Raw genomic sequence first — 24,139 nt, forward strand, 5'->3', positions numbered from 1 at the left:
TGTTTTTTCTTCTGAAGCAAAGCGGCCACTTCAGCCTGGAGTCGTCGCCTCTCGATCCAGACTCAGAGTTCCTCAGGGTCGTGGGTCGACATAGATTTCCTCTTTGATGTCGAAGATTCCTTCGAGAACGCATAGGCTATCGAGCATCTTTGCTCTTCACGAGACCTTTCTTCAACATCAAAGCATTTTTTCCTCATCGGTCTTTCAACTAGTGTTTTCTTTCTGAAGACTTTCCTCCTGTGGTGCCCCTTTTGAGGGGCCTGAGGGAATCTTTGTTCCGGGCGTGCCTTCAAACGGCAAGTGTTTTGACGAGCCACCCTTTGAGTCCTTTCTACAATTTTCAGGCAATTTTTTCGGGGTAGATTTCTTTTACCTGCGGTCTCTTGTCTTTCTTGGTAGCCTTTCCCTTCTAGGTTGACGGTTCTCAGGTCGGCGTCCAATGTTCCTGCCTCTGCACCTTCAGAGTAGTTTTCCTCCTCGTCGTGTGACAGGCCTATGTCTCTTAGGACTGGGGTTGGTTTTGATCTCTGCATGGTGTAGTGTGCCTTTCTCTGCTTCTCCCTCGCCCTCAGCGTCTTTGTCTTGAACCTGGCGCAGGCGTTGCAATTGTAACTTTGGTGATCAATCGGCAGGCAGAGGTTGCAGACTGGGAGATGGTCCTTTGAGAATTTGTGGTGACAATTCGGGTATAACGGTCTTCTCCATTATGCTGAACAGGGAGCCCCCTGTCCAGACATTCTCGAAATTGTTGAGGAAATCTACTCCATAACTATAGGAGTCTCCTCCAGTACCTCTTCCTTGATGATCTTTATCTGAATTTCGTCCAATTTCGACGAACTTCTCAGAAACGTTCTTCCGCGTGTTGCAGAGCCTTCAGCCAAGCATCCAGACTCAAAGGTGTAAATAAAAGAATCTGAAGATGGCGATCAAATGTTAAAGCTTCTGGGGGAAGGCGTATAACATCAGAGAAAGCACCAAATTGGGAGGGGGTGTTTCAGTCGACGCAAAGCAATAAAAAAATTGAAGGGCGACAACAAGTGGAGAATTCCGGATCCAACCACTAGATGGCGGAATAATGCACAGCATGTGAATCCAGAAAAGCTTCACGAAGAAAAACTGATAGAAAATCTCACATCCACATCTATAAATATATAAGAGGTCATCAAGTCAAGGAGAGACTAGATGTGATGAGCCATTAAATGAGACACAACCAAGAGGCTGGCCTTTCTTTCGAATGGGAATCTATTTGCTCTCCAAGGGAAAAAACAAAGTGCCTCTATTTCTATCAATGTTCCTACATAGTGAATTGTCTGGAATGAGAAATATGTTGATGATATTCAGATTAACTTTATATGGTGTGACTCAAGTTTGAAATTTTGTATGACTTTGCTGCTGGTCTTGAGCACCCAAGTCTACAGGTAAAGGTAGACAATAATTCCATTCATCTTCGATGTGGGGAAGGAACTTTGGTGGGAGAGTTTGTAACATGAGAGGAACAGCAGCACGGAGCACGAGGGGGAAGTGTACTTGGCACAGAGAAGTAGCACACAAGGGAGCTGTAAAACACACACACACTAAAGAGAGCTTAAGCAAAAAGAGTGGGTAGTTGAAGGACAGAGGCCAGACAATTAGAGATGGTAATGAGGTTATGCTGCAGGGAAGGGACAAACACCAGAGAGACAAGCTGGGACAAGGAAACCCATCAAATAATAAGAAAGCAAATGAGACTGACAATAAGGCCAACCATTGGTTAAGAATGTGCAAGATTTTAATCCCTGTAATTTCTTGGTAAGCTTACAACAGGTGTTTTGCAATCAAACAGCTTGCGCTGTCTAGTAGGCTAGATCTTAACTTAGTAGTATTAACATCTGTTTTGCAAAGATAAAAAAATAAACTGGAAGCATAATCATGAATTAATAAATATAAAAGTCCAAAAACACTATTTCATTTTGCGTAATTTGCTGCACTTTAAAAAAAAAAAAAAAAATCTCTCTGCATTCAAAAGAATTGCAACACCAAACGCCTTTTCATGCTACTATTAGGGTTCCTACTATGTGGTAGCTTAATAGATTTATGTGGAGATAGCTATAGTTGCTAAGGGCTATTTACAGAGCGACAAAGGCATAGGCTTCTTTGGCAAGCTATAGTAATTATCAGATACTGTTAAGAATAATCTACAGATGGAGCTTCAATTCCTTTTCATTGCCTTAAACGCTTTTAAAAGAGTCTGTTTTTGCTAGCAGCATGGTTTTATCTTTTAAGGCAATAATACATGCACTTCTAACATTTAGCAAGGGGAGTCCCTTGTCAGAGAACTCTAGAGCGAGAATGTGTTAAAAGAAAATACAAAATCACATTACACAACATTTTGGGGTTTGCTCAAACTGCCTATATGCATCAAAATCGATGTATGAAAGACATGAAAAAATTGCTTTATACTTCTTTTCCTTCTTACAGACGTGATAGGAAGCAGCAATGACTCATTGAACAGAACGAATCCTACTAATCATTACGCACAGAGGATAAATTAATTACAGCGCACAGTGTCAAATTCAGGTGTTTTGCAGTAGTGTTCAACTGATGGTAGAACGTGTCATCAAAGCTCTTCATGAACAGTACAGAGAAAGGTAGTAGAAGCTGATCCCAATGCCTTCAAGAAGAAAAGGAATAAATCACAATGCAACTTGACCATGTCAAAACAAGGACACAGTTTAGTCATGTTCAACGCTACATTTTTGTTCAACTGCCATTTCTACTTATACGAATAAATCGATTTAATTAAATGACATTTTGGCTTCCTAAAATATACAGTATTACATCAAAATATTCTATCCCTCCATTTCTGCATAAGATGGGAGTTGATGGCTTAGGGAGGAGAATTCTTCCTGGTTTCCAAGACATACAAACATGGCAGAGAAATTATTATGTGAAAGTCTACTATGGGATATAAGGATTTAAGTGGCCTTGGGGATACTGCTTTTACTGACTACCTGGTTTATCAGAGCCCTGGAGGTAATGCATAACTTATGCAGTATCAGGTCTGCACCCTTGCACCAAGCAGTCCCAGAGTGGCCATGTATAACTCATCACAGAGAAAAGTAGGACAAGTTGAAGTCCAACAATACATTCTTGTTTTGTAAAGCATAAAAGGATGGTTTCCATTTAGAATTTTTTTATTTAAATTGGTTTTGACTAAAGCCTTCCGCTTAAGACTACTTATATGTTGCTGCTCAGAGAGCCTACCTGAACATTCTTTCCTATTTCAAGCTGGCAGGCCAAGTGCAGACAGCTATTCCGTATTTTCTGCGAGAAGGAAATGTTATACTTTTCCTTTCACACATGGAACAGGGCAGTTTTACTCTCTAGTCAATCTCTCCATGCCTTTGGTATGGATAACAAAGACCAGATATGCTGAATGAACAAGCTCAGTTTTCAGAACGGTTTAGGTCAAGTGCCCAGGGGAAAATCCTCCCAGATATGCTTTTTAGCTCTGGTGACGGTCTTCACTGGGAACACTCAAAAACAGATATCAACCATTATCAAACAGCACACCTACTCCTCACAGCATACGCATTATTTAATAAATAATTGAGCAGTGGAATGACCCAGAGGATTGGTGTGCATTAGATATTTCATACCACTTATCATGAAACTGGCAAACAAAAGGATCTTTATAAGGTTGTTCACATAAATCTTATTAACATTCTTAGGGTGACATTGGCGGACTAAAAATCAAGATGAGGAAGTAAGTTAAGTCTGACAGCTAACCCACTCATTTAGCGGGACATCTACTGGACTGTATCTGCTCTAACTCCACAAGCCTGAGAGTTAAGCCCCCCAGCCCCCAGACTTGGACCGATCATTTCTTTGTCCCTTTTCATATTGCACTAAATCCTACACCTATAGTCACCTCTATAAAAAGAACTAAAAGTCCCAAAGAAAAATACACTCCTAACTGGAAAGAACTACCCAGCAGACCTGATGTTGTAGAAAAGTTAAACGCCAGTATACCGGTTCCATCAGGCCATACCTCTGTTGACAATCAGAACTTTTGTGACTGTATTGCCAGAGTGGGTGCCTCGCTGAGATCAACCAGCAATAATAATTCAAGGACCATTAAGACCAAAAAGAGTGCCTCATGGTTCTCATTGGCCTTGAAATTGGAACTGGGAGAAGTAAGAGCTTTGGAACGGAGGTGGCGTAGGAACTACGACGCCATCGCCCATAACGCCTATAGGTCAGCAAGACGGAAGTATCATGCTGGAATAAAGTTAGCCAAGAAAGCCCATTACCTACAGGCCCTCTCCACGGCGGGCCAGGGACAAAAAGAAATCTTCAAGATAGTAAAGGATTTTATGAACCCATCAGCCCTCTCGCAGGAGATTCCTCCGTCTCAAAATCTTTGCAATGCGATATTTGATTATTTTGACAATAAGATCCTTGCCATCGTGAAGACTTTCCCTTCAGTACCCGCTATGTCGGTAGCTCCTGAACAGACAGAGGAGGTGAGGACTCCTGCCCGCTTGGAGGAATTTGCCCCGGTCTCCCTTGAAGAGACCTCCAAGGCTATTCTGGCCAGCAAATCTGGATCTCCTTTTGAACCTTGGCCCCCTGTAGTCCTACAGACCTTAGTAGAGGTGGTTAATCCTATTATCAATAGGATTATTAATTCATCATTAGCCACGGCAGACATTCCTAATGACTGGAAGCTTGCAGCTGTCAAGCCTCTCCATAAAAAGGCACTAGCTGACCCTACCGCCCTTTCCAACCTGCGTCCTATCTCCCTGCTTCCTGTGCTGTTGAAACTGGTGGAAAAGTTCGTCAATAGTCAACTGACGAGCTTTTTGGAGAAGAACAACATTCTACACCCCAACCAGTCAGGGTTTCGATCAAAACACTCTACCGAGACGGCCCTGCTATTTACAGCAGAGACCCTACGAACGGCCATGGACCAGGGAAAGAAGGCTGTCCTAATCCTACTCGACCTGTCGGCAGCCTTTGATACGGTCTCACATAACATCTTAGTGGACCGGTTGGCTGCCGCAGGAGTAGGAGGGCAGGTCTTGGCATGGCTCAGGAACTTCCTCAGCAATAGACGCCAAGTCACAGTGTTGGGTCAATACCAGTCTGAAGCAAAGGTCGTCTAAGTCCTGTACTTTTTAATCTGTACATGGTACCCCTAGTGAAACTGATCGCATTATTTCAGATCAGCACAATATCATACGCTGACGACACCCAACTCATCCTGGTGTTGGACAGGGAACGGCCTGGTGCCGAGGAAGATCTTAAGGAGTGTCTAGCAGCAACATTTAAATGGATGACTGACAATCATTTAAAATGTAATGCTGGAAAGACAGAAATCTTGCCATTTGGGAATCATAATCTGTTTTCCCCAAAAATGTGTTGGCCTGCTGATGCAGAAGCCCCCCCCCCAACACAATTACATCTGCTCGTAACTTGGGTATCAAGTTCGACGATCAACTGTCTTTCAAACATCAAGCGGTGGCCGTAGCCGGGACGTGCTTCCAGATTATAAAGGCTTTGAGGAAGTTTTTGGATCTTCTCCCGTTGTCGGACAGAAAAACGGTCGCAGTGGCCCTAATAAATTCCAGGTTGGATTATTGTAATGGCTTATATGCTGGAGCTAACAAAGCCGTTCTCCACAGGTTACAAATGGTCCAACATGCAGCGGCCCGCCTTGTATTACGTTGGCCCCGTAGGTCTTCAGCCTCAGCAGCACTTAATGCACTCCATTGGCTACCAATCGGTAAAACGATTCTTTTTAAGATTCTCATAATCACCTTCAGGGCATTTCAACAGCAAGGTCAAAAATACCTGTGTAATGGGTTCAAAAGATATCACCCTACACGCTGTTTGAGGTCCGCCAGTCAGAATCTGCTCACAATCCCTCGATTCAAGCTGGTAACAAAAGGTGGCAAATCCCTTTTTGTACTGGGCGCCAAGGCCTGGAATAAGCTCCCGCCCTCTTTACGATCATTGTCCCAAGAAACTCATTTCAGGAAAGCATTAAAAACCTGGGTCTTCTCTTTATCTGATGTTGCCTGTATGGCACTGGTGTAATGTGTAGTGCAAAGTGCAAGTCATCTCTTTTCCCTCCAACCCCTTCATCTGGGTTGGGTGAGCGCAAAGATACTCCTTGGAGTGATAGGAGCGCTATAAAAGTGTCCTTTACATTACATTACATTACAAAATACCTAATGCAAAGAACAAAACTGAACATGTAGGAAAAAAGCTGCTGTTATCTACGCATTAGGACTGGAGGTGTAAATGTCTTTTAAAGGTCAAAATAGAAGGGTGATGTGCAAATAACAATGGCGTGCAATATACTGATGTAGTGACAACTTAGATAATGTTTATATTTTATTTTTGATTCAATTTTTTTTCTTTACATTACAAATGTATGCTTTTTACATCAAGAGTAGCTCCCATTATAATACAATCTCCACTGCCTGCATTCTACTCAATATCTATTAGTTCTAAATAGAAATTGTCATTTAGAACCATTTGCCCTATTGGTTAGCCTTAGTGCTAGTGCACTTGGGAACCACTGTTACTAATCTTTTGTTGTTGCTACCCTTGATGAGCCATCAGACACTTTACACACTAATTATTGTGTGTACAAAACCACGTTTCAAAAAGATGTTTTCCTCTACAGTGCAGTGAAAATCTTTATTGTGCAAGTTTCGTTTTATGAGAAAGTCTAAAGTTTGCATCTGCCTTCCTAAATTTGCTATATATATATTATTTGTTTACATACCGATGACCCGGGGTAAATCATTTTGTTATCTAAAGTACATAAAGTATGCTAAAATGTAATTTACATGAGCAGAGTCCCGATGCCAAAGAGTGAGCATAACAAATATTATTGAGCTTAGCACCATTTCATTTTGAAAGAGATTACAGATCAGATTTTACTTGGACAAACTATGTAAAATAGCATTTTAGTTCGGTGCATGACTATGACACATACCACTTGTATTGTTCCTGAAGGTGGCACTCGATAGCCTCTTTTTCCAAGGGATTCCAAAGTAATCACACCCTTAAAAAAAAAAAAAAAACACCCATAAAAATCGAAGTTTACAATGTTGCCCTATGCTCAACTGAAAATTTGACTCAATTCACAGATCAATTGTATTTACATTCTTACTGCTTTCACGCGAGAAACGCTAAACCACAGCTCTATGCCATATACTATATTGCATTTTTAATTCATTTTCTAAATATGTCATATAATCTACAAACAACATAAAGCACACACATGAAAGTTATGTTAACATGCTGGTTTGGGTTTTCAATATTGTATTCAGCTCGGCATACTGACCTAATGTATGCTCCTTACAATTTTCAAGTCACCATTTCCTACCCAAATTTACTCCTGGTATAGATCTAAAAAACTATGGGGCATTAGGTGGATAAAAAAAATATAGTTTTAAATCCCTACCAGTATTACAAACCCATGTCTATGACATGTCTTGCATAAAGATGTAATAGACCAAACATGTAGTAGCATTTGCGGCTTCTAGGCTTATATAGAAGAACTGCACAACTAGCTCCTTACAATCTGCCTTAAAATCTCATTCGAGGTTATATTATAATGTAAAAGTTCCCAAATACAGAATAAGACCCCACTAATATTTAACTGATGCCTAGAATGGTATTACCATACCTAGTAAATGTCAATAATGCACAGTGCGGTGTGCACTGGGTTTTGTATTCCTTACCCAGTCCATAAACACAGTATTCATCCCCATTCTGTGCTGCAAAACGTGCAATTTTGTGGTATTTTCCTGACCAAAATTCACCACATTTTACGTAGTGAAATTTGTGCGTGCACAAAATCTGGTACATTTGCACTACTTTATTATGTATTTTTTTTTAATGGGAATTTTCTATAGGAATGTTTGAAGAAGATGAACTAAAATACATAAAAAGGAAAGCGAATTACCCTTCAAAGTGCTGCATGAATTTAAAACAAAAAAGGATCGGAATTAGAGAATATATTTTTATAAATAATTGGAGAAACTTTATTTTTGCAATGCACCGAGGTTCAGCATGGTGGCACGTAATAATTCTAAGGGGTTGAACCTAAGGACAATCCCTTCCTTGAGAATTAAAAGCACAATAAATAATTATATCAGGACTAAATTAGGCATAAAAGTCGGGATACAATGTTTAGTTCAGGTTCAAGGCTTACCCATCAGGTAATGTCCTGTGGTTCGTGGAGATTGGTGCTGTTTTCTCCGAAAGACCGGAGCTGTGGTACCCATTCCACCAAAAGATGTATGCTATTTCCTGGACAGGTAGTAGCGATACATTGCCGATGGGCACAGGCCACGCCCAAACGAAATTAGCTTATGAAAGCATTCCTGGGTTTATCAACCCCCATTATTCAAAGATAGTGAAAGGTTTTCTATAATGGTGCAGTGAGAAAGTGGATTATTAGTTGGGGTGGAATTTAGTCCACCACAAGTAATACGGTCATTCTAGTTAGGTCCAGTAAAGATTTGTAATTTACAGCGGAGTTCAATCCCTAGTATTTATGGCACAGAGCATACAGGCTTATCTTAAGAAAATCTATAAAGCATTTAGAAATACCAAAACAGTTTAAGTTAAAATGCAACTCCAATTTATAAAAATAGAAAATAACTTAATGAACAAAATGACCCCAACATGACAAAAATCCAGTAAGGGGAACAGGAGATGAAATTAGCGCCAAAAAGCATAAAGGGCCAACCATGGTTATCTGGTTGTGCTTCACTGTTACATTAACGTTATTTAAGGCCAAAAGCAATGGAGTGCAGGTCGGATACAAAAACCAGGTTCAACCCGGTCAGACATTTTACCTTCTGACTTAGTTTCAGGAACGGACGTCAAAAATCTTCAGTGAGGTAGGGCAACATACTGTGGCCAAGATGGGGTGCATGAGGCCCATCAGCCTTTGAACGGGGTCTCAGTTTAGTCATTGACTTAATGAGAAAGCTCCAAACGGGGATCCCAGTTAAGATTTCTCAGGTCGGACTTATTTTTTTTTTTAGCTCAGATTCCTGAAGCGGGGAAAGGCTGCAGGCTGTGAATAAACAATGCTCCAAGGGACCAGATGGCCTCTCCGCAACGTCTTACGGAAATGGATATGCTGCTGGGAAAATCTCTGAGTGGAAGATACCTGAATCTTTAGCCCAGTGACAATGCACCTTTGTCGAATTGACTTGGAAGGTTTGTTTTGGTCCTCTGGAGGTCTTTGGAGTCCAAAAGTTTTGAGGTTCCAGGTTTTTAAGGATGTTAGCAGGAGTAAACTTTGACATAGTCAAGGGTCCCAGGGTGCCATGAACAGCACATGGGGGCTCAAGACTCACTCCAGTAGATTATACCAGCAGGGTCCAGGGCAGGTACTATTGGAACTCGTCAGTTAGGCTCTTCAGGAAAAGGGCTTCAAGCAGCTTGTTGTATCCTTGTAGTTTAACAAATCAGGAGGTCTGCCAACTGATCCTTAGAATCCACTACTTTGTCCAAGGTACAAGTGGAAGGAAGTCCAGCTGTAGAGCTCTCTTCACAGGGGCCAATAGCAGATGCAGTCCTACTTCTGTCTTCCACATGCCCAGTACTTTTGAAGAGGGTACCACATTTATGCCTGGGTAAGGGTGACTCCTGGCCCCTCCCTAGTCAATAGGGGAAAAGGTTCCAGGAGCAACCCTACCCATGTTTGCAGCAGTACCTGTGTGCCCTGCTGCAAACAATCACACAGTGCCCTATTCTACCTAAATCCAACATTGCAGTATATTTTTTCCCTTGTGCAGAGTTCCTCTGCCCACCTTCTAATAGTAGGCATTTTCTGTTTGTTTTGTGCTATGGCTCATTTGTGTTCCATGGTTCCTATTGAGAGCTTGGGAGGATGTGTGCTGTATAAAGACATAAAAAGTGTCATTCTAGAATGACCTCCTTTCAATGGAAGAAGACTTCTTTGGCATTTTCATTAAATACTTTCTTTGAAGTGAGGGCAAGGAACTTGCCATGTATTGCAAATGAGTTATGCCCAACTAAAGCGAAATCTAGGATGCTCACCTCACTTCCATGCAATGCAAACTAGTTATGCCCAACTAAAGCGAAATCTAGGATGCTCACCTCACTTCCATGCAAAAGGATGTGGTACGAAACCATCCACAGCACCTAAACACTGCACCTCTTAACCATCACTTATAGCTGGTCTTTGCAACACCCATAATGATACCAATAATGGTTTCTGTGGTCTGTTTTTCATTTAGGATAGTTCTGGTCTGCACCCACTGGTCTTCTGTCTTCCTTCCCAGGGCAAGGCCCAGGCCCAGTAGTCCACAGTGCGTAATTTGAACTGGTGATTTCTGGTGCTGCTTGTCAAATTTAGAGATGAGCACAACAACAGTTGTTTATTAATTCAATATACATTAAAAATAACATACCTGCCACACAAGTCATTCGTATAGCTTTGGGAGCCTAGAACAGACTGCGTTGTCATGCTTGTAGAAGTGTGATAGTTAGTATTTGTGCTGGTCTGTCATTGGCAGCCCTGGCACGGGTAATGGTTGGTGTAAGCTACAGTAGCCTCCTGGCGAGTTGCTGGAAATGCATTGGTGTGATAGCCCCATAGCATCCATTTTTCCCATTAGCTGGTAGTGTTGTACAGTGAAAGGCTGGGTTTCTTCTGTACGTGTGGATTGCTCAAACATGTTTTTAGAATACATCTTGGGGTACTTACAGGCACTTATTCATTTTATTTTTCAAGTATAGAGCAGTAGCAAAAGAGGTGGCAAAGAAGTGGCTGGGTTTTCTATACAAAGCGGACCTTTTTAAACCTGGTCCAATATCAGAACAACCTTTATTAGTATGCATGGGTTTATAGTTTAAATTAAGCAATTATTTATTTTCTGTGAATGATACAGGCAGGTCAAACTTCACCAAGGCCATACCATTAGGGTGGGAAATTTGCACTGTAATTTGAATGAGAGGGTGTTGGTATCACGTGGGGAACCAACTGTTTCCAGGAGCCATGGTAGTAATCCCCAAATTTGCCTCCTTCTGTAGTCTGACATCTGGAAGAGTTCTTCCTCTTGAACCAAGATATCATCCGCATCCTATTTCCCATGAAATGGAGGCTTCATTGGACTCGGAGCTCTAGGTCTGTGAGAGCCCATTTAGGTACCCGGTCTCATTGTGGGCTGGATAGAGGAAAACTTCTATTTCATAAAATGAAGCCTCACCACCTAAGTGAGGCAATCTTGAGTACAATTTCTGAGGCAGATTTGAGTTTAAATCTAAAAAAAAAGTACCCACACTTGACGGTAAAATGCTCCAACATGGGTAGTCATTCTAATTGTCTTCCTAATTAGTATCTTCATACAATGGCAAATGCTGGAAATGTAGTCTCATCTGTGTCGCCCATGATAAAAAAATAACCTCTGACCCTCTTTTTCTACATTATCTTGGATAGAAGAGATTTTTTTCCTGAATCATTGCTAGAGGTGGCATGGTAAATCTCAATGGCGGAATTTGATTAAGCACAATGATGTATTGTTATGGTTGATGGTATAAGGTTGTCTTATAATACTTATGATAGTAGGGTAGATGCAGTCATAAAAGACTGCAAGGTTAAAGTATGCATGCACTCATATACAAGGGTTTCTCTAACAAGGTTTCGTGAATAACAGAGGCTTATAATGACTTTCGTATGGTAGCCTGCTGTTAGGCGATCAAGGATGGCTCTGGGGGACTTTTCTGCTGTCATTGAGAATCTTTTCTTTTCTGACCCACTTGTTAATGGTGTTTTCGATATTGGTGATAGACATGATTAAGATGGGAGTTCTGTTTTCTGCAGCGTGAAGACAGCCACAGAGTGCTTTGAGGCCAGAATGTACCAGACATCTACAAGCCCAGACTTTTTTCTTTTTTTAACTTCAGTTAAGATTTTTTTAAACAAAAAACAGACAAATATATCAAAAACCCATGCAGTGGGAAATTGCACATCAGTTGTCAATATATTGGAAGGGAGGGGGCTGGAAGGGGCACTAACAAATTCAAACATTGATAGGGTGCATGGATTAGGAAACTTCAGGAGGGAGGTCGGCAGCAGCAAAGAAGTACAATCAATCAATCAATCAGTTAATTTGTAAAGCGCACTACATACCCGCAAGGGTTTCAAGGCGGTGAAGGGAGGGGAGGAAGGGGGGTGCTGTTGCTACTGGTCGAACAGCCAGGTCTTGACTTGTCTCCTGAAGGTTAGAAGGTCTTCGGTTTGTCGTAGGATGAGGGGGAGGGTGTTCCAGGTCTTGGCGGCGCGGTGGGAGAAGGATTTGCCTCTGGCTGTGGTTTTACGGATGTGTGGGACGGTAGCCAGGGAGAGGTCTGCGGAGCAGAGTTTCCTGTTGGGTACGTAGAAGGAGAGTCGGCTGTTGAGATAGGCTCGGCCGGTCTTGTGGAGTGCCTTGTGTGCGTGGATCAGGAAGTGAAAGGAGATTCTTTTATCGACAGGGAGCCAGTGCAGGTTCCTCCGGTGGGGGGTGATTTGTTCGCGGCATGGGACGTCGAGGATCAGGCGTGCAGAGGCATTCTGGAATCTTTGTAGTCTTTTGATGAGCTTGGTCGGGCTCCAGCACGGAGGGCGTTCCCGTAGTAGAGTCTGCTGCTGACTAGGGCCTGGGTGACTGTTTTCCTTGTGTCTGTCGGGATCCATCTGTAGATCTTGCGGAGCATACAGAGGGTGTTGAAACAGGTGAAGGAGACAGCGTTGACTTGTTTGGTCATGGTGAGTTTCGAGTCGAGGATGACTCCCAGGTTGCGTGCATGGGTGCTGGGAGCGGGGGTGTCCCAAGTGATGCGGGCCACCAGGAGTCGTCCCATGCTGAGGGGTTGGGCCCGAGGATGAAGATCTCCGTCTTGTCTGTGTTCAGTTTGAGGCGGCTATGCTCCATCTATTCGGCGACGGCCTTCATTCCCTGGTGGAGGTTGGATTTGGCGGTGAGGGGGTCCTTGGTGAGGGAGAGGATCAGTTGCGTGTCGTCAGCGTAGGAGATTATGTTGAGGTCATGCTGTCAGGTGATGCGTGCGAGAGGTGCCATGTAGACGTTCAACAATGTCAGGCTGAGGGAGGATCCCTGCGGGACGCCGCAGATGATCTCGGAGGCTTTAGATGGAAACGGGGGGAGGCAGACTCTCTGGGTTTTGCCTGAGAGGAAGGAGGAGGTCCAGTCCAGGGCCTGGTCTCGGATCCCTGCGTCGTGTGCATAGTGTGTGGTGGCAGACGGTGTCGAAGGCGGCGGAGAGGTCCAGAAGGATGAGGGCCGCCATCTCGCCGTTGTCAAACAGGATCCTGATGTCTGTGGCAGCGATGAGGGCGGTCTCGGGTGCTGTGGTTGCTGCGGAAACCTGACTGGGAGGGGTCCAGGATGCTGTTGTTTTCGAGGTAGCGGGTGAGCTGGATGTTGACCATCTTCTAGATGACGAGCTGTTCCAGTCCGAGGTTGGCGAGGTTGTCTATCAGGGTGGACGAATTGCTGTTGTTCTCCAGATTGAAGTTCAGGATGTAGTTGGTGGAGGTCAGTGCGTGCGAGCTGATTAAGTCGGCGATGGTGTTGCAGAATTGTGGTCGGAAGCCTACCATATAAGCGGAAGCAGTGTTGCACAGAGTGCGTATAGCATACTGGAAGAAATGTCCAGTGACTCAGCTCTGTGCCTCTGAGTCAATAGTTAACAGGTAGTCCCGGAGCTATTGCCAAGTTTTCTTCGGCCTGGCTGTAGGAGGTTAAAATATTGCATATACTTTATTTGTCTTATCATAATACATCATCCTAGTTAGGCAAGCATCCACAGTAGGACGAGCACCACTGCTCCAAAGCTATCCTTCTCTTAGCTAACAGCAGAGTCATGGCAGTGAAACTTGGAGTACTCTTTGGAACATCTGCTACATATATCATGAGCGCTATAAGGGGATCTGGCTGAAGTCCCGTCTATTTCATCTGAAAGGCGTTCATACACCCCCTTCCAGAATGTGCATGTGTGTGGGCACATTCTCATTAAGTTGAGAAAAAAAAATCAGTCTCTGTGGCATTGCATTTAGGGTATTGGGAGGATTCAGTCTTTAGCCTTATTTCTTCACAGAAATCATTCGATGTGTACAGCGGGAGTGCTTTGGAAAGATTCTTGTCTAAATGCCAGGATGTAAATCAGAAAAGAGTTTCTTTCATTTAGAAAACGTTTTACTTTTTGCAGGGAATGACTAGCAAACAAAAAAACAATCTCAGATTTGAGACAGTAAATATTCTGCAAATGTGGATCATCAGAAAAAAATTGGGCACTTTGGCTTTGGAAGGATACTCTTTCAAAGTGAATAGAACATGTTAATCAGGTGAAGAAAAACAATCATTCCAGGGCCCAGCTTCCCAGAGAAAAGGAGAGAGGAGCACTAGCCTCTGAACTATGAAATACTCAGCAAAGTAACACTTTTCAGAAAGAACATCAAAAAAAGAATAGTTATCCGTTTTTCAAATAACTGGAGCAGATTTTTAGAGCATCCCTCTTTCATTTGCACACAGTAGGAAATGTGACCTATAAAAGCCTTTGGGGGAGGGGAGCTCAAAGCTTCGCCAGTCCACTAGACTCAGATTGGGTCATGTGATGGGATAGATAGAAGAGGGACGATAATCACTTTTATTCAACATTTGCTACAAAGGTGTCATAGTAAACCGACACCGAATAATACAAATGTGAATCTAAGAATGATTAACAGGTTGACTTCAGTGACATTAATTAAACTTGGTTAAACTCATTTCATCCAGTTTTCTTTGATCACATTTTCTTGATCATTTTAGTGATTACGCAAAGAACATATACTTTTAAGGAATTATAATAGGACCGTACGTTCCTCACTGTATTAACTATTGCCCTTTGATTACTTGATCCTGGAGGTACCCAACGTCTCTTTGAGAGTACTTCCTGAACTCGGCAAATTATATTAAAATGTAACAAAACTATTTTATGGTTTACTTTTCCGGAGCATTCAGTGAAAAATGATTGCATTCATTGTGAGCCTCCCTCTCACCTTAGTTAATTTCTTGCACACAAAGTCCTTCAAACTCCCCAATTAACATTTAAATAAAGAATGCTCATTACCATGTAAGGTGAAGGCGCATTGTCATCAGAAACACAATAGAAAGACACTTCTACTGGAAGAGTCATGTGAGTAGGACAAAAGAGGCCACTCGCACCGACGTCGGCTGTGAAACCATCAACAATGCCTAGGGGTTCCAATCGATGATTCAGTACAGACTCCTGCAACACAAGAAGAAAATATTTTGTTTTAAAGCTTCAGTCAAATACTTTGGTTGCGGTGAAGAGACTTCTCTCCTAACAAACAGCATAAAATTACTGGTTTGAAAAGGCGATTTTTTTCAACAAGTTTTTTCAAACACAGTAGTTTTGAAGGACTATGAGAAAATACAGCGTTCTTTCTAGACTATACCAAATATTTATGTTAATAAGCTGTGGGCTATACAAGCATGCAAACCCTTAGAAGTTGCCGAACACAGGCACACAATAGCAGACTGTATGATCTGCAAAGAAGAATAGATTACAATAAATGCTGAGCAAGGAGCAGTGGCTATGTGAACAAACTGCGGTTGACATTTAGAAAAAGGCATATAAATCATTAATGTATCAAAAGACACAATGTCAATTATAGTAAATGGACTCATTGCAAACTAGCATTTAATGTCACATTTTTAACTCTAATAACATTTTTTTAATCATTTTGAAGAGAACGAAACATTTCTGTAAACCATACTTAACAAAAACAATGGAAAAGGACATAAAAGTTGGCTATAGTAATTTATGGCTATGATTCACAAGCAACACTTTAGAGGACCTGGAATATAAAAATTGCTCAAAAGTGCAGTGCACGTACCCCGAGTCATACAAAGCAATTGGTTAGTGAAAGGAGGAGTGAGCATGCAAGTAGAATATTGACACGCTCCTAGAGAGAAAATGGCCTTTGCCTAAGGGACAGGTTTCCTCAATATCGCTGATGTCTTCAATGCATTACTGAAAACAAAATAAATACCTTGGTTGCAAAGCTGGAACTGTTAGCTTCCGACTGCCCTCACCCATTCTAGTTAGCAACTGAAAAATGCTTTGCTAATGGAACATCAGAACTGTAAAAAAATTGCAGGTGCTGCCTTAGCACAAGCATTCTTGAATGTGTTCAATTCCCCTCCACCATCACCTCCCTTGGTTGTTACTTGATTTTTCAAACCGTAAGGTTGGTACATGCAATTTGCTTTCAAGGATGGCTGGGGATGTGTAATAAAGGGGGAAGAGTACTGGCATCACATTGAAGTCCTTACTAGGGGCCAACTCTAACCCCCCCCCCCCCCCCCCCCACCTCCCCATTTGTAGGTAATACGATTTCACAGCCCAGAAGACAGCACATGCTGTAAGCAGACAATTCAAATTAAAACAATGTCACTGGTCTAAGGCTATCTGAAATCACTCTATGTGTTACTTTATTTAAACAAAAAATATTTTGGCAACTATTTTATTTTGATTTAGCAAGCAATAGATGCCTCCTTTCAGAGGGTCACTAATATTTACCAAGCAAATGTCAGTGAAGTAAAAAAATCAAAAAGCTTAACAGCGCATTTGACACATACAACATAAGATGGTGTGCACACAGACATGCACCTCTGCCTGCTAAAGTTTAACATTCTTAAAGAAAACCGCAACCTATATTCAACTCATTGGGCTACGATATCCCAATCATAGTGGTGTGCAATTTTCCACAATTTATGCCCATACAGATAACAGATGCTTGCAGGTTTCTAATACTATACTAATTCTTCCTCTACAGGTCTACAGAGAGCTATTATCAATCAATCAAAAGAAACCTTCATCCTTAGTAGCACACATGTAGAGAGGAAGTGCATCCCAGTCGGAATCACCGTATGCAATGCATCCAAGTAGCGCAAAGTTTGGCCGGATGGTAATTAAGTCTTTTGGCCAGAGTAGCAGGACCAGATCTACGAAAAGCTTGGTGGGCCAACACCAATCCCTTAAACTTCACTCAATACCGAATTGGCAGCCAATGGAATTCCTTAAAATGTGCATGTATTGAATTGTTCTTCGAGATACTTAAAAGAAGCAGAGTGGCTGCGTTCTGTACCAATTGGAGTCTCTTTATTTGGTGCAATGAGTGGCCCCAGTAATAAGCACTGGCATAGTCCACCCACGAGGTTATGCACTACCATCTTCTGGCACTGAGGGAGAGAGCAAAAACAAACTTTCCCAAATATCCAAGATTAACAATGTTGGACTTAATGAAGAGCCCTCCAGAACACTACATTTTAATGGTTTGTAGTCTGAAGCAAATGGCGGCATCCAAACTGTTTGGCATCTGCTTGACAGAAAGGAATTAGTCTGTCCAAAAAAAACCCCAAAAAACGGGAGAAAGATCCTTATCCCACCTGGCCGCCAAGACCTGGAACACTCTGCCTCTACACCTCAGGCAATCCTCGTCGCAGACCCAATTCAGGAAAAACCTCAAGAACTGGCTCTTCGACTGAACTCCTGCGCCCAGATGAATCAGCATCCCCGTCCCTCCACCCCAAGCACCTTGAGACTCTCATGGATGAGTAGCTGCACTATATGAGCCCCTGATTGATTGATTTCAAGGCACCCCACCTATCCCAATATGCTGCATATTATCTCATAATTCTGTATCGACTGCGTGAACACTACACCTATATTATGTGATGCATTAGTGTTGCTGGCATTTGCAGTGCAACTCCAGAATATTGCAATTTTTAGGCATACATATAATTGTTTTGCTTTAACTCCTTCGATGCTGATGACGGAACCGCTCCGTCATCAGCCGTGGTAGCGCTGTGCTGATGACGGAGCTGTTCCGTCATGGCTCGCTCGCCGTGCCAGCGCGGATTCCGCGCCTACGCTGGGCGTTCCATTGAGCGGGCGGGGCCATGACGGAACCGCTCAGTCATGAGCACAGCTCAACCGAGGCTTGTGACGGAGCGGTTCCGTCACCAGCATGGGCGCGCCGCGCGCCCGCTCCGCCCCTGTAGCGGTGCAGGGGGAATAGCCACCGCAGCGAAGGTGTTAACTTAAGAAGATCTAGTAGTCAATCATCCACACCCATTGCAATGCGTTCCTGAGGATGGTCTCATTTATTAATTATGTTAGAGACTGAAATGTAGACGGTTACTGCACTTCTTGTTTAGATGAACACAACAATACCATCTAAAACCAACATGATTTATTGTACAGTACTTTTCAAAAAGAGTGGATCTTCATATACATGTCAAAAGAATGTTTTAAACTTGGATTCATCAATATGCTGTCCCATTATTAAAGTCAAGTGTATGCTGCATGCTAGAAATTGTTCCTCGTGTTCAGTTGCTTGTTTCAACGTAATCCTTCCGTTTATTCAACAGTTTTGCATTTGTATGCCTAATGTGCTATTTCATTTTCAGCATAATATTGATTGATTATACATATATATATGCACATGTAAATACACAAAAATATCTGAATATTTCCTGAGCATTTTCATCAATTATCTTTTTCTTTCCTCAGTATGTGCCGACAGATCAAGCTCTAAAGGGGTTATTGGGTTGCCTTCTTATATCAGATGTAGTACATAAGGCAATATGTGTTCTGTGCAGAAGAAAGATGACAATTAATACATTTGTCGCCATAAACAGATCCTTCCTATTTATTTGTTGTTTCTACTTTGGCTTTAGCTAGGATTTCTTTACAATCCTCTGGGATGCCTAATGCGAAAATTCATTGTGTTCAGCAGCCATGCCGAAATGTTTAAGGATTTTGGATCTATTGTGTATGGTGAGCAGGTTGGGGATCGGTTTTAGTTGTGTATGACTTTTCACAGATAAGTGAAATATCTTGGTGAGATAATTTTGCTAGGAGCATTTTTGAGCTCCTAGTATGATTCTGCCTGTTTCTCTCTTCCTTGTGTTCAGAACTCTTCGAACAATGGGTATTTGGGGGGAAATACGCATTGAACGAATCCTGGCTGTTCTATCGAAAACGCTTTCCCCCCTGACCCTTTTTATTGATGCCAACTTGTGTAAAAATGTGTATTTCTGATTATGAACTGTGGCAAAAAAATCTAGCTACGGTTTCCCCTGTACAATTGGATATTCCGTTTCAAGTGTATTGGTCCTATTGGTGGCAGTTCTTTGTCATTGTGCTTAAAGTATCTGCATTCTGATTGAGTGAGCTGGGCATGATTTCGGCTTTAAGCTTGAGATAGTGCTTTAACGATCATTCCAAAATTATTTGAGGTTCAAGTGGTTGAGATTTTATTCCCCAGGCTTTTTATATAATGTATCATTGTCGTAGTGCCAATGTGCTCTAGAACTGAAAAATCTGTTATCCTCGCAAGAAAAGCTCAGACTCAACTACGAGCTGTCATTTCTAAGAGGTTTATGTGGATACTCAAATCTTGTGGAGTAAATTTCCCACTTATTTCCAGGTCATGTAAGTGAGCTTCACAGTAATAACAAACTGTGGGCTCTGTGTTATAAAAATGTTAACTCTGATTTAAAATGGGTCTCCTGAATCCAGCAGATTTAATTCACAGAGTACACTGTGGAATGAGTCTTGCTTTTGTTTGTGCAGTTCTTCTAAAAGGTAACTCATTCAAAGACAGCAAAACAGGACTAAAGGACAGCATAATCAGCACGATGACATCCTTCACAAGAGTGACTTGAAGTGGTTTATTAAAGCTTTTTGGTAAGTGTATTTGGAACAACTTTCCGCAATCAGGTGAGCTTTGTCTATCATAGTGTCCTTAAGCTGCATGCAGCAATGTTATTTTCCAGGATGATTGGAGGGAAGACTTGTGTTCATTCAGAGTAAGGCCTAAAATGATGAAGTCACAAATAAGCTTTGGTTGACCTCCTGAATGCCTGACAGGAAGGAGCGGTTACCAGTCAGTTGCGGAGGTATGGAAATACCTAGTGACATTCCTGCCTTAAATACCATGCTACTGAGGCGAGAGACTTTGTGTAGGTGAGAGTAGCCTATTTTAGCCCAATAGAAATACCATTGAAATAGTAATGGCTGCTCGAATCTTGGGTAGTGCTGCTACTTTAAAGTGATTTAATGAGTTTATATAATCGCCGAGACTCAGGAGTTGAAGGATATCTTGAAGTGTGAACATTTGAATGAATGTTTACTGAGATGTTGGTTTAATTTTCTCGGATCTGGAATGGGTCTTCATTTCCCCCAGACTTCTTTACTAAAAAGAAGTGGGAAAAGAAGCCCATATTTCTCAGAGGTAAAGGGACTATTTTTCCTTTGTTTAGCATGGTAACATTTCTAATTGCGGCAGATGAAGGTGGAGAGCACAACCTACTTTGAGGTAGAAAATGGGGAGTGTTTTGGATGACTTCCATTTTGTGACAGTAGGGTAGAAAGTCTAGACTTGCTAGTTGTGGTCACTGTTGTCCTCCAAGTATTTCCCCCATACAGAAGGACCGATTCTACGTTGGTGTTAAAAAGCCTGCTCTTGGTTTGCAGGGTTAGGTCCTTGGAGCTCCAGATCTTCCTTAGCGGAATGAAGGCAGCTCTTGCCTTACAGATTATTTCTTTGATGTCAGAGTCTGTGCCACCGTGCCTGTCTGACACTGCCCAGGTAGGTTAAGGCCTCAAACTCTTCCAGTGCATCGCCTGCAAAAGTGACATAGTTGTGCTGGCTGTGTTAGCCTGCAAGATCTTGGTTTTTCCCCTGTGGTTGGAGGCCAAGTTGTGCTATTGTGGCTACCACATTGTTGGTCTTCTCAGATGGGTATAGGCGAGTAGGTCTAACTCATCTGCAAAGTCCACCTCGTCAAGCTGCGTCCAATATGTCCACTGGATCCCATTTCTTCTTGCTTCTTCATGATCCAGTCTATGGGCAGCAGGAAGAGAAAAGATGATAGCAAAGAACCCTGATGGGCTTTGGACCTCACTTGGAAGGCTTCTGCAAGTTGACCTTTGTGGACTATCTTGCGGGTCATTCCCTCGTAAGATTTCCTGATCTTTCTTAAAATGTTATCTGGCACACTGTAGTGGCAGAGTAGTTTCCAAAGGGTCCACACTGTTGAATGCCTTCTCAGACATTCATCAACACTTGTCTGGGGAAAATCATTCAAATCCAATTGCCAAATACAATCAGCAACAACGACCTATGGCAGCAGACATTCCAACTCCCTGCTCATGAAGAAATCATGAACAGACGCCTGCATCAAACATCACCAAGCAAGCCCCGACTTAGAACCTTTAAGGGAAAAGGAAAAGAGGAAGGCACAAAGGCCTCGAGGCTGACTTCAAGGAGATGGGTTACAACTGGAGTCAGACTGAAAGAAAAGCCCAGGACAGAGATTGTTGGAAAGTCCAGGTTGATGGCCCATACCCCAGAAGGGATAGTAGACATAAGTAAGTAATGATAAAAAGGTCTAGGACCTAGCGGTCTGCAGTTAAATTTCCCTAATTTTCCAGTCACTATAATAATTGGAAATTTGACCTCCAAACACTATTGGTGAAGGGGTTTTCATGAGCGCATCGTTATTTTTTAACTGCCTTCTGCCAGTGTATTTATTCTGAGGTCCTAGTTTCCTCTGTGGAGATTGTTCTGTGAAAGCAGTTGATGGCAAAGGTCTGTTTTCCTACTTAGGGTATGTGGCTGATCAGTTTGATATGGTTGATAGCAATAAGATTGGTATCCCCCTCTAAAACTGAATTGTCCTCTGCTGGAGAAAGCCAAGAGATCTGGCACTGTCAGTCTTGATTGTCTGCAGGGCATTATCTAAGTGCTTACCGAAGATAAAGCATCTGAAAATGTTTACGTTGTACTTCCGTTCTGAAAGATGTGCATTCAACCATCCTTGCCTTTGGAGAACAGCAACATCCAACAGTTGCAGAAATACAGTGGATAATATATCTACTGTGGAATCGATCATCCTTAAGGGTGCTTTCTCTCCTTTCTGAAGTATTTCCTTAGCCTCAGACTTTTTACTCTTCCGGCAGAAGGTCAATGTAAGTACTGATGTCTGATCACATCTGTCTTCCGTATCGACTGTAGATTGCTAAGGAGTTAGAAGCTGTGGTTGCCGCAACAGCTGAGAACCTCTTCCCTATGTTGTCCAAACACCTTTCTTCCCTGTCTGGCGGAGTCGAGCATGGCGTGAATAGATTCCACAATACATATCTGGGCAACTTGCATCACCACTGAGTCGGCTTTAGAATACCCAAATAATTAAATAAATAAAAAAAAATAAGACAGGCATGCGAATCCTCAGGTGCTCGATATTTCTTATCCAAACAAGGGATAGATAACAGCAGAAATGCTGCAGGATTCTTTATTACTTTAATACCCTAATTACAAATAAAGTGAACTATTGCAACAGCTTCGACAAACTTCTGAGAGAGTTCTGTAAAATCATACAATAAGCAAGACTGGGATCAGCAAGTCAATTCAATTCAATTCAAAAGACTTTATTCGGTTATTTTTCATAAATAACCATAAAAGTACATCAAATCACATGAAGTATTACATCATCATAATTAATATTATAAAATCAGTAAACACAGTATTTAACATGGGCCAGAATTTAAAATAGTGGATTTCATATAATCAGTGTCTTACGTAGATAAAAAATACTTTTAAGAAATGCCGAAACAGATGCCACTGAGAAAATATCATCCAAAGATTGTACAGCGAAAAAAGCTGGGCGGCACTGTCTCATGTTCATATATTTTAAGATAGGCATAATCCATCTTTTCCTAGATATTACATAAAATCTACAAAAAAATAAAACTTGGATATCCGATTGAGTGGAGACGTTATCACACGGACATTTACAAATTTCCTTTGTCCAGTCGTTTATAACAGGGAAGCTCAGCAGTCTGAACAGTATCCCAAATCTAAATCGGGTCAACAAAAACCTTTCTTGATCTTTCATTTGGAGGTTTAGGTAAGACTGAATAACCCTTGGTTTTATTATCAATTGATGGGCGATTACTGTCTTTTTTAGCAGTTCTGTTTGTTCTCTTCGATTCTCTAGGAAATTTAAACTTAGCTGTTTCAGTGCTTTCTTAGTGATATTAGACAACGACATAGGGTCTACATAAAATTCCGGATGGTTAATATTTTCACAGAATGCCTTAATGTAGCACAGCCATTTTATCCTGTTCACGCCATCTAATTTCAGGGCATCCCCTAGAAACAGGCGATTTAGATGGCATTTTTCAGTAGTCCATACCTGATGCCATAAAAGAATTGGTTGCACCTTAATTAAGTCTTCCAGATAAGTAATACCCAATTCAATGTGGCAATTATAACTGGACGTACTCTCTGGGACAGCTAGAAGATATCGCAAAAAGCCATTTTCAGTTAGTTGTAATCTACTGATATTAGAATCACCCCAGATTCCTGCCCCATATATTGCCACCGTAACACAACTAGCTTTATATATATATATATATATATATATATATATATATATATATATATATATATATATATATATATATATATATATATATATATATATATATATAAAAGCTCTTTGACTGGCTTTTTTACCATCTTTTTGCTGAACGACTTAAGGGCCATTATAGATTTAGAAAATAGCAAATCTCTAGCTTTGATCGCACTGCTCCACTTACCAGTGCAATCAAACAAGATCCCCAGATATGGGAATGTTGGGGTATGGTCTAAAGGGGTCGATCCTATGAACATGGTTTTTTCTTTTGTTTCGCGTTGCCTCCACAGTTCATAGAGAAAGTTTTGGTACAATTTACTTGTAATTCTAATTTGGTCATAAAGGAGCTAAAAGAGGTAATCAGAGTCTGCATGGCCATGGGGGTTCTTGCCATGAGAACAGTGTCATCTGCATAAATAAGAGCAGGTATACGACGGGCTAAAACAATTGGCATATCCTGTAATAGAGTTTCCTCCAAGTTGTTTATATAAATAGAAAATAAAAACGGTGCAAGGACGCACCCTTGCCTCACGCCCCTCGCTACGCTAAACTCTCTTGTGCACTCCCCATTTTTACCGTATCTAACCATTGCACTAGCC

The 24,139-nt window shown here is 41.8% G+C and overlaps 1 protein-coding gene across 2 annotated transcripts in view; it reads right to left on the reverse strand.

Moving 5' to 3' along the window:
* Positions 1 to 24,139, reverse strand: part of ATOSA (atos homolog A) — a 450,421-nt gene that overhangs the window by 82,095 nt on the left and 344,187 nt on the right. For both annotated transcript variants that reach the window (XM_086958313.1, XM_086958312.1), the window contains exons 9-10: positions 15,157 to 15,315; positions 6,992 to 7,060 (exon numbers count right to left, since the gene is read on the reverse strand). In XM_086958313.1, the coding sequence (XP_086814439.1) occupies positions 6,992 to 7,060; positions 15,157 to 15,315 (228 nt within the window). The remainder of the gene's footprint in view (positions 1 to 6,991; positions 7,061 to 15,156; positions 15,316 to 24,139) is intronic.

This window comes from Lissotriton vulgaris, chromosome 2_1, assembly GCF_964263255.1.
Source record: "Lissotriton vulgaris chromosome 2_1, aLisVul1.2, whole genome shotgun sequence".
Classification (NCBI taxonomy): Eukaryota; Metazoa; Chordata; class Amphibia; order Caudata; family Salamandridae; genus Lissotriton; species Lissotriton vulgaris.